This window comes from Saccopteryx leptura, chromosome 6 (genome assembly GCF_036850995.1).
Source record: "Saccopteryx leptura isolate mSacLep1 chromosome 6, mSacLep1_pri_phased_curated, whole genome shotgun sequence".
Taxonomy (NCBI): Eukaryota; Metazoa; Chordata; class Mammalia; order Chiroptera; family Emballonuridae; genus Saccopteryx; species Saccopteryx leptura.
In genome coordinates, this window is record NC_089508.1 from 30,827,424 (window position 1) to 30,839,359 (window position 11,936).

The 11,936-nt window shown below is 42.4% G+C and overlaps 1 protein-coding gene across 1 annotated transcript in view; it reads right to left on the bottom strand.

The window, feature by feature from the left end:
• Nucleotides 1-11,443, bottom strand: part of LOC136377023 (disintegrin and metalloproteinase domain-containing protein 20-like) — a 31,655-nt gene extending 20,212 nt beyond the window's left edge. The window contains exons 1-3 of the mRNA XM_066343606.1: nt 9,341-11,443; nt 8,121-8,177; nt 4,818-5,026 (exon numbers count right to left, since the gene is read on the bottom strand). Coding sequence (XP_066199703.1) covers nt 4,818-5,026; nt 8,121-8,177; nt 9,341-11,443 — 2,369 coding nt within the window. The remainder of the gene's footprint in view (nt 1-4,817; nt 5,027-8,120; nt 8,178-9,340) is intronic.
• Between the last annotated feature and the right edge of the window lie 493 nt (nt 11,444-11,936).

The window sequence follows — 11,936 nt, forward strand, 5'->3', positions numbered from 1 at the left end:
AACTTGTTCCTCTGGAACATGTTAAATTAGATTCTGACTTGCAGTTACTGCCAATAAATGGTGGTAAGAGTATGTTCTGAAGAGACTAGTCATCCCATTGCAGGATAACTTCCCCAGCTGAGATAACAACAGGGTCTCAAGCTAGAGGTGGCTGGACTTCTCAGCAGAGGACTGGCCTCTCTCCCTGGTAAAGGAGACTCAGGGAATAATTGGGACCTATAGATACTCAGAATCAATCAAGTCTAGCTGGAATTCTCGTTTGCAAGTGTCAAAGATTTTTCCTTCTCAGTGTCCTCTTTCCCACTGAGTGTTGGCAAATCTACATATTCAACTTACATTGCTGTTCTACAACTCCGCAATTAAAATCTGATTTTCTGTAAGGTTGGCCCTGTGTCTAAAACAAATGAGGCATTCTTTTTTTTTATTTTTATTTTTTTATTTTTTGTACTTTTCTGAAGCCAGAAACGGGGAGAGACAGACAGACTCCCGCATGCGCCCGACCGGGATCCACCCGGCACGCTCACCAGGGGCGACGCTCTGCCCATCAGGGGGGGGGTGCTCTGCCCCTCCGGGGCGTCGCTCTGCCGAGACCAGAGCCACTCTAGCGCCTGGGGCAGAGGCCAAGGAGCCATCCCCAGCGCCCGGGCCATCTTTGCTCCAATGGAACCTCGGCTGCGGGAGGGGAAGAGAGAGACAGAGAGGAAGGAGGGGGTGAGGGTGGAGAAGCAAATGGGCGCTTCTCCTATGTGCCCTGGCCGGGAATCGAACCTGGGTCCCCCACACGCCAGGCCGACACTCTACCGCTGAGCCAACCGGCCAGGGCCAAATGAGGCATTCTTTAAGCCCACTCTTATCAGGTCACTGAGCTGAGAATTTAGCACCTTGAGCCTCATTTTGCAAATACTGCAGTAGGATCCAGTATGGCCAGCTTGTCTCTCAATCGTTGAGGTACTTACAACCATCATCACAGCCCTCACTTGGTCCCCCACACTTGCTTCAATAGGGCACTTCATCACAATCCACATTTGGTGGTAATTTAAGTGATTGTTATGCCGTACATGCCCAGGAGTTCAGCGGTGAGGTAAAATCATGCACGTGCCCAGACCCATCCCAGAGTCCCATTTTGTCTGTGTCTCTTGGCAGCACTATTGGTATCAAGTCCTGTTATCTGTCAAGATCTGATCCAGAAAAGAGAGAAATCCACCAAGTATAATTAATATACATAAAAGGAACTCTTTAAAAAGTGTTAAGGACCTAAAAAGATAAAAAGGGAACAACACTGAGGTACACAGAGGTATGGTTCTGAGAAGGAAGTTCTCCCCTAAGAATGGGGGGACAAAGGGAAGAGGTTGGGGTTATCCTAATATGGAAACTTTCAGAATGAGTCTCATAGACTGAGACATGGACTGTAGAACACAGGTATGCTGGTAATTAAAGAACGCAGAAAAGTAGCATCATGGAGCTGATAGCTGCACCTCTTCATTTTTTAGGGACTTAGAAGAAGTCCCTCCAAAACTGTGACTCAGTTCTCAGAGAGAGTTGCTATATATGCGGTGCTTGTATCAAGGCACTTTGTGGTGTGGGCTGGAACATCTGAGAAAGGGACACAGGCTACTAGTGTGGGTTGTTTAGGGTACTGTTGCATGGCTCTAGATATCTGGTTCTCAGGAGGGTGCACTACCCACCAGATACTCCTATGCTTGGTAAGGCTTTATGGGACTGGTTCAGGGATTGCAGTAAAACCCCTCAAAACCGCAACAAGGGACCATTGCTGCAGATTCACAGGAAGTAACAGCAGGCAAATGGGTGGTAACAAGTCCCTTGTCTCATCTCTCTCTCTCTCTCTCTCTCTCTCTTTCTGTCTTATTGTCTCTTTAATGCCCTTCTCGGTAAAACTTCAGGAAGCCAAATAGCAACGAAGAAATACACCATGCAGAGTTTCAGCTACAGCTTCATAGATTACTTTCAGAGTTTAGAAAATAGTTGATTATCAGCATGAGAAGGGCCCACAGAATGCTGCTGTTGTACCTTCTGTGGTGACAGATAATAATAGCAGGTGACATGACCACTGTGAAGCTATCTGATATTTTTGTGTTTCATTTAGCTGTGGCTCACTTAATCAATTTCATAACCCTGTATGTTTTGTGACCCAAGTTTGAGAAACAATGAATTAGGCCATAACTGAGAGAGTGCGTGGAGACACAGTAAGATAGGGTTTTTGAGGAGTTTTAAATAGCTGCCAGCAATAGAAGAAAGAATTCATGACTGATAGGAAGATTTCCAGTCTGCTTGACCTCCTGATAATGCTAGAATGAAGGGCTCTGGAGTGACACTAGTACACATAGTTAATGTTAAGGTGGTATTCCTTCAGTGCTTGTCTTTGGAGTCATGCAGTGGTGACCAAGGCTGCTGTGTCTCAAGATTTTTGGCAATTAAATTTTCTATTATTACCACATCATGTTTCTGACATTACTTAGTATGTCTTATTTCCATCTACAATGTTTTATTGACAATAATTCTCTTTCAACAAAGTCATCCCATCTTGATATCCCCAGATCTGTAGCAAATAGCAATGCTATCTGAAGAGAGACATGGAAAGGAAATCTGGTAATTTAGGGTTTTTCCTCTGTCAGAAGTACTTCCTCTCAGAGGGTTCATCTAGTATTCTTGGTTTCTGGTAGCCATCCATTAGTTCTGGAAAAGTGTCCAGATGTGTGCAGCTGTTCTTGACATTTCAATGCTGAGGCTAGTATTCATGCTGTACACTGCTGGGTCCCATTTGTGGTTTTTGGGGGGGGTGGTTTTGACAGAGAGGGACAGACAAGCAGAAAGGGAGAAAGATGGGAAGCATCAATTCTTTGTCGCAGAGCCTTACTCTCTTTAGTTGTTTATAGATTGCTTTCTCAAAGGTGCCTTGACTGGGAGGCTACAGCAGAGCGAATGATCCCATGCTCAAGCCAGCGACCCTGCGCTCAAGCTGAATGAGCCAGCGCTCAAGCCAATGACCTTGGGGTTTTGAACCTGGGTCCTCTACATCCGAGTCTGACACTCTATCCACTGCACCACTGCCTGGTCAGGCCCATTTGTATTCTTATTCTGAATATTCAGGCCACCAGGATGGGTTCAAATGTGTCTCCAAATTTGTTTTAACTTTTGCTTTTAAATATTGAGCAAATTGCTGATACTTTGAACTGAAAGCCAGTGAATGAGGAAAATCAGCTGTTGCCTGAGCTAAAATTTGTTTGCAACAGAAGTGATTGATGTGAATCCACTCGAATAGTGGCCTTTTCAACGTTTTAACAAACTGGCTCTAGGTTTAAACTCCTCAGTCCAGCTTTCTCTAGAGAATTCAACTAACTCACCAGCCATGTGACACATAGAATAGAATCAATATTTATGCAACCAAGATGAGTCTCATGATGGAGAACGTGATGCAGCTGGGCTGGGTAGAGAGAAGGCTGCTTCCTCCATGCTGTGATTAGAGGCAAGTGGACTGTTTGCCTTGCCCCCAAATAGCAGCCCCACTCCCTGTTACTCCATCAGTATGACTGCCCTCTTTGACATCCATCTGGTTTTTTCTGCAGAAAAGAATGTATTATAAACTAAAAAATTGTCTTCATTGAAGGCGGTCTCTTAAAACTAATGAGACCTTAAGCGTGGCTTACTCTGATTAGTAACCTCAAACAGAATGGAGGTTAGATAAGATGGCTGCAGAAGAAAAGGGAGATCACCTGACAAGGCGGTTGCACAGTGAATAGAGCGTCAGACTGGGACACAGAGGACCTAGATTTGAAACCTGGAGGTCGCTGGTTTGAGTGCGGGCTCATCTTGCTTGAGTGCAGGCTCACCAGCTTGAACCTGGGGTCGCTGACTTGAGAAAGGGGTCTCACGCTCTGCTGTAGTTCCCCCTGGTCAAGGCACATATGAGAAAGCACTCAATGGACAACTAAGGAGCCTCAATGAAGAATTGATGCTTCTCATTTCTCTCCCTTTTTGTCATCTGTCTTTCTGTCTCTGTCACCAAATAAAAAAGAAAGGAAAAAAAGAAAGAAAGAAAAGGGGATATGGAAGAAACCACCTAAATAAAGGGACCCAAATGATGCCTTTTGGATGGGTTGTCCACATATTTGTTGAAGATAGCAGGATATCAGTCATATGTCAATATTTTTAATAGGAAAATTTTATGCTGGTTTACATGTTTAGAGATTATTATGAAATGAAGCCTTATGTAGCTACTATCCACACTAACGATAACCCATGTATGATGAATGCCCTACGTCTCTTTTTCTGGAAAGCTACCCTTTTCCCCACTCCCTCCGCTAATATATATATCAGGGCAATCTCAGGCATTTTATTGGTTTTAGCCTTGACCCAATTGGAGAATCACTTTTCCTTCACTTTCTTCTCTTTTCTTCCCTCGTCCTCCCTTCACACCAGCCCCATTTTAGCCCTTTCTGCTTTCACTTTCAGCACTGCGGCTCTGATGGCTCAACTCTTCCAACTAACAGGTCTGTAGAGGTCTACCCTGCACCCTGAGCAGCTCAGAGGGAGGAATTGTACCAGCAGTGCCTCATACCCAGCCTGCTTCTGCCCTGGACAGATGGCTCCACAATGACAGCTCCAGAATGACAGTGGGTGAGGCTCTGGTGCCCCCCAAGGGCACTCTTCTGCTGTGGTCTCAGGTGTCTCTGTCCATATATGACCACTGTCAGGCCAGGCCCTTCCAACGCTTCTCCCAAGAAGTGGTGATCCCCTTGAAGGTGACCAGCAGGGACAGAGATGCTAAGGCTCCAGGCTGTATCTCCTACAGTCTGTACTTTGGGGGCCAGAGACATATTAGTTCACATTGATGGTCAAGAAGTTCTTGGTTCCCAGACAACTCTTGGTGTTCACCTACACGGACCAGCATGCCCTTCTCCAGGAGCAGCCTTTTGTCCCAGATGACTGCTACTATCACGGTTATGTGCAGGGGGTCCCCGAGTCCCTGGCTGCCCTCAGTACCTGTTCTGGAGGTTTCTGAGGAATGCTACAGATAAATGATCTTGCTTATGAAATTGAGCCAATTAGGTTTTCTGCCACTTTTGAACATCTCGTGTATAAGGTAGATATATGTACAGCTCCCACTTATGAGATGTAGCTTAACAGAAGAGAAAATAGCAAGCCAATTGAAGATGCAAGAGTTGTATAAAGGCACTCTAATGCAAAGTTCTTACATGGGCAGGTGGACTCACTTGGGATTTCTTGAGCTGGTAGTGAATGTGGACCACTTTCGATACACTTATTCTCACAGTAATGTGTCAAAAGTGCAGCGTGAAGAACTTGATGTGGTCAATATAACAGGTCTCCTCTATCAACCTTTCGGGATTGATGTAATTCTGACTGCAGTTGAGGTCTGGAATAAAGGAAACCCATTTCCCACTGATAGCATACAAGACACTATGGATTTCTTTCTCTTTTTTTCTTTCCAAGAAGGAAAAGGAACTACAGTCAATGCAAGGTGGTATGTAAATTCTGTCCCCTATTGAAAGAGAAGAAATTTCTAGGTTAACCTTTATTTTAGATTTAAAACTGAATAATCCATTGTTCTTGCAAGCCAAAAACTTCTACATTCTTCTCTCTCCCCTCCCTAAAGGAGGGATGGAACAGGAAAGCCTGACCTTTCCTCCCACAATATTAATATCAATTTTCAGCTTTTTGGTACCTTACAACAGTGCTAGGTCTTATTTTCAGGGGAGGCCTTATATTTCTAAGATTGAAAAAGTTTGCACTAGGTCTTATTTTTGGGAGATGTCTTATTTTCAGAGAAACAGGATATGTTGTTGTATTAGAATTGCTAGTGTTTTGTTTAGGGTTTTACATCTGTATTCAAGAGAAATATTGGACTGTAGTTTTTTGTTAGTTTGTTTGTTTGTTTTTAATTTCATGCTGTCCTTGCCAGGTTTTGGTATCAGGGTTATGTTGGCCTCATAAAATGTGTTAGGGAGTATTGTTTCCTCTTCTACTTTTTAGAACATATTGAGAAGGATAGGTATCAAATCTTCTTTGAATGCTTGGTAGAATTCACTAATATAACCATCTGACTCTCCTGGACTTCTATTTTGGTGGAGGTTTTGGGTAATTGTTTCTATTACCTCTCTGCTTATGAGTCTATTTAGGTTTTCCACTTCTTCCTGACTTAGTCTAGGAAGATTTTATAGTTCTAGGAATTTATCCATTTTTTTCTAGATGGTTGACTTTGGTGGCATATAATCTTTCATAATGTTCTAGTATGATTCCTTGTATATCTATGATGTCTTTGGTAATTTTTCTTCTTTCATTTTGATTTTGTTTATATGAGCCCTTTTTCTTTTTTTCTTAGTGAGTCAGGGCTTTGTTAATTTTATTGATCTTTTCAAAGAACCAGCTCTTGGTTGTATTAATATATTCTATAGGATTTTTGTTGTTGTTGTTCTCTATTTCATTTAGGTCTGCTCTAATTTTTACTATTTTCTTTCTTCTGACTTTGGGTTGACTTTGTTCTCTTTATAATTCTTTCAGATGTGATGTTCAATTGTTTACTTGTGATCTCTCTTGTTTCTTGATATAAGCCTTTAATGATATAACGTTCCTTCTTATTACTGCTTTTGCTGCATCCCAGAAATTTTGATATGTGGTATTGTCATTCTCCTTTGTCTGTATACATTATTTGATCTCTGCTTCTCCCTCCAGGTTTCTCCTCTTTCAGTAGAACTGGCAGGCAAAACCCAGACTGTCCAAGCCACCCTTCTCTCCATAGTCCCAGCAGACAAAAACCCAGTCACTTGGGCCTCCCTCCTCTCTAGAGTCTTAGCGGACTAAATCCATGACAGTCCGGGCTTATCTACTCTCCAGAGCTGATCTCATGTATGTCTTATCTTCCATCCCGTTTGTCAACCCTCCCCACCTTATCCTTTCAGTGTGCAGATCTTTTGGGCACATCTGCAATCCCAGCTGGGTTACTTTGCTGCATTATAGATGTTCAATTTGTTGTTTCAAATGGAGAGATCAGGGATATTTCCTATGGTGCCATTACTCTGACATCATCAGGCCTTGAACAGACTTGAATATTTTAAATACCCTTTTGAATAACTTAAAACGTTTCCCCTCCCCAAGACCTTGTCCTCCTGTATACCTCTATTTCTGTGTCTCATAACCCCAATCCTTTCTCACTTCCCATCTATCCTGATCCTTGTCTTTTTTCTACCCCACTGCTCCTCTTCTTCATTCTTTCCTGCTCCCCTCACATTTGTCCTGTAACCTTGCCCTTTCTTGATATGCCACAGCCCTAGAAATATGAAAAACAATCTTAAGACTAACTCTGAGCATTTCTATTCTCATGTCAACTTGTAATAAACCAGCTGTGTTGTCCAGTTTGTGCTGAATCTGTCTTGAATATCTGGCACCAATAAGGAACCCCTTTTAAAGAATACATGTTAGACCACACAGGCATCTTTTCAGAAGTTATGGCCTATAACCTGAAATATTAATGCTATTTGAAAACATTTTAGACTGGCAGACCACACCATTCCTTGAGTCAAAATCTTATTTCACCATTTTAGAGAGAGCATGATAACCAAAGACAAAGCCACCTGCACACACTCAAACTTGTAGTACTACAAATGAAATCGCCTGAGAGAAACTAAAGGTCCTTATCAAATGTAAAACAATGATAAGGATATGAACCAATATAGGAAACGGGGTGGTAGGAAGACAAAAAATAAACAGGACCTACATTTATGCTTTGGTAAATCGGCTGCTGAAACAGAAACAAAATTACTCCTCTCTTAGGTAGACTGTCTAGTTTCAGCCTTCTTTCTCTCTCTCTCTCTTTCTCTTTTTCTATTGACAGTCTAATTGCAACCATGCCTTTGGATCAGCAAAAATAATCGTGTTGATCCTATCTCAATTTTAGTTTAGTAGATATTAATTACAATTGCAAACACAGCTCCCATATTTGATAAGAGCATAGTAAATAGGAACTCAGACCTGTCATCGGTGAAGATATAGGTCACCTACCAGATAGCTACCTAGGTGGGAACTGCTGGTCAAGAGAGCTCTATAAAATATGGACAAATAATAATTTCACAGCGTGGTGATCTTACTGATTCTCTATGGCGGCATCTTTCATCCATCATTTGGTGGCTGCCCTCATCTGGATTCTGTATTTTCAGAAAGAGATTTTACCTGAGGCCTGAGGCTTCTAAATAGCATGAATATGACACACTGCTTATCACACTCGATTCTGGTACACTATTTCAGGAGTGTTTGCTTGCTCTTTCCTTTTACCTAAATTTGTGCCTCCATATATATACCAGACGATCAGCTCCACTCTGTAATTCATGGACAGGCTGTTATTAATGAATTCCTGAGATTTTAAATGTGAAATACTATGACTTCAATAACCAAGGATTTATGAAATGAAATATCAGTGATCAATTGCTCCTCATATGATGGTTTTACAATAAAGATGCAAAGCCAAAGTCATTGTATTTGAAACACCCTGGTTTAGCAGAACTGAGGAGTAATAATGAGAATAAGGAAAATGATAGAGTTAGCATAGTGAGTGCTTAACAACGTGTAGGCTCTTCTTAAATGCTTTCTTGATTATCACATAAGCTTAGAAAAAAATACATTTCATCTCTGAATGTAATTGTGGACCGAGAGAATGTAAAATTCTAAGAATTTATCCAAGATCACATACGGAGCAGGTGTTTCCACTACAGTTGACATTCACGGTCTACGACATTGAAGTTTTTGATCTTCCTACTGTATCTGCCTAGAGATTCTTTTTCATGCTCATTTTATGCTAGCGATAAAATGAACAAATGACAAAAATCCAACACATAACTAATTATGGAGAACTTATAAAAAATACACAGTAGTGCAAACGAGAGTTGCTATAGGGCATTTATAAGACAGTAGAATCAACATCTTAAGTAAGTACAGGTCCTCATTCTAGTGAACCTAAGTGTTCCTACTATCATCAGGAATATTAACAGTATGACCACACATAAAATATTAAACAAATTGAAACACATTGACCTTTCTTAAATTGTCCAGTCATTTTATTTCAAGATGTCAGCCTTGCAATAGCTTTAGGATGTAATTATCAGAGTGATTATTTATCATTTCTCCTGGTAAGTATAAATGTGATTTTTCTCGTAGGTCCAAGTGATAAGTTAATAAAGTTCAAGGGAATCTCTTTACCTGTTTAGTTTTTACTGCTCATTAATTAACTACATAAGTATGAAATGCCGCCAAAAAATAATGCAAGCAATAAAAGAGCTGAACGAATAAACATTAGAACTAGTGCCTGGTTTACATTAGTAATAATTTTGCTGTGAAGACCTAGTTCTCTGACAGGTGGAGGGCCACTACCATCACTACCACCTGATCCTCTGATATCACACTTCGGTGGTTTCCATCCTCGCTGACAGTGACATTGGTTTTTGTTGTTGCACACCCCTTTGAAATTGCATTTCCTAATATCACAGTCAAAATGCATGTCCTGATGAAAAGTACAATTCTGCTGAAAACAGTATTTTCCTGGCCCACATGTTGCACCATCTATTACAAGCCCCATCTCTGGAATGTCTGTCCCCGGATGTGCATCGAACCCAAAGCATATTTCTTGTTTAACATCTGTTACTATTATGTGACGAAATGTCGTGTGCTCACCTGCACCAGGTATTTGTTGGACCTTCCTACAGTGCAACATTCCACAAAAAACATCACCTGTCTCACATTTAACAGGTTGTAATCCTCCTCGCTGCCTCCTCACCCCACAGTTTCCAAATCGGTCACCTCTTGCATTCAGTTGTGTATAGCATGCAGGTGAACCGTCTTTTACCTGATAGCCAAAAAGGGACTGACACTGCATATCACGGTCACTGCAGTTTCCTCTCACACAAACGGCTAATGGTGAACACGGGGTTCCATCCTGGATATAAAGGTCATCTGGACAATTCTGCGTTTTCCCATCGCAGTATTCCGGTAGATCACAAATACCTCGCACCTCTCTGCAAATCCGTCCAGGGTGAGCATATTTACAGTTCCTGCAGCAACCTCCTTCATCGCAATCACTGCCAAGGGAGAGGGCACAATCGGTCCCACAACATGTATCTTCGGCACATTCTTTAAAGGTGCCACAGTCACATTCTTCTCTCTGATTTACGATATGGTCACCACAGCGAGGAGCTACGTAAGGAAAATTAGAGTATGGTACATTTCTTGCACCCAAACAAGGATCCCATGCATGAATCCGTTCATGCAGTGATGCATAAGAACAATTGCTCCACATATCATTAAGACCAGGATCAGGAGACATGACACAGAAGGTTCTTCGAAAACATTTACAACCAGGCTTATCATTGTCCATACCCAGGCTATGACCTAGTGTATGTGCTGTAACAGTGGCAGCGAAAAACATATGAAAATGTGCTATATATACCCATGTGGACCCCCAGTTGGGATTGCATACTCCACGTATGAAAGCAAATTGGATTTTGTTTTCCACTTTAAATCCTGTAAAAAGTACTGAAATATCATGTGGAAATTGATTCCACCAGTAATGTTCTTTCCACAAACCAAATTTTTCTGCAAGGTCGTACGCAGACTGAAAATCTTCTGGGACAACAATATGACGCTGTTGCCATATGCACAACATACGTATGTGAACTTCTAGACCGTTATGATTAAAAATGGTATGTACTATGCTGTTCAGCATCACCACCTTCTCTACTAGATCTGTTATATTAGGGTTCAGCCTGTATAATGCATCACTAACCGTGTAGTGGACTTTTAAATATCTCCTATGTGGCCACCACAGATACACTGGCGCTGCTCTAGGGCTTTCAGCAAGTATTGCCTCTTCATATGCTAGATCTGCATCTTCCTCCCCGATTGTACACCTTTCAGTTGCTGCTGATTGTTGTTCTGTCACAAGCAGAGAAACCACATGCTCAAATTGCGAAGAAGCCTCCAGTGGTTTGATTTCGTAAGTGAAGTCATCCACCTGCAGCATGCCACGCAGGCCCCCGTAGCAAGTGTCCAGCGTGCCCATGGACCCGGGAACCCCTTCCAGGTAGCTGTAGTAGTAACAGTCTCGAGGAACAAACGGGTAGTCCTCCTGCATGGCACCTTGGTCGTTATCAGTGATAACAGGAAAATGTCTGGGCAGCAAGTTCTTCTTGACCTTCATGTGAATCACATGACTGCGGCCCCTGAAGTGAATCTTGTAGGAGAGCTGGTTTGGTGCCTGAGCTCCACCCACCCTGTGGGACACCTTCCTGGGGATCACAACTTCAGAGGAAGTGAAGCGCCATCCTGGTAGGGCATGGGAGCAGCAGACCTGAGACAGCAGGAGCCAGAGCAGAGGCAGCCAGAAATCACCTGTCAGGTGGGCCTGGGCCCAGGCAGTTCCCATGAGTGAGGGAGCCAGTGACCAAAGAAAATGCAGTCAGGTGCAAGGCAGGCAAGACTAGTGCTGAAGCAGCAAGTTTCTGGCAGTGTAATCAGGACAGCAGACAGAGTCTGGAGGTTTGACACCTGCAGGGAGAGGGAGGGAGAGGGGGAGTTGGAGAAGCAATTGCATAACAATGGTGCATTCATTAGGGGAGGCTGTGCTCAGTGCTCCTGGGACCCTGGACTGAAAGGTCCCCTGGTCTCCTGGAAAAGACACAGAGGAAGAATAAGTGGATTTGTTGGGAATTTTAAGACCCTTAGTAGCTTTCTTCTTGACATCTAGAAGACATAATAGATCAACATTGTAATTAAGAAGGAGAATGGAGAGGACAGCGCAGTTTTTCCTTTTAAGAACTTTGAGGAGAGAATTAGATTCACTCATATTTATAAAAACTGAATGCCGTTGGGCTGAACGATGAAAAAAAAGTGGAAAGAGATATCATGAGTAGAAAAAT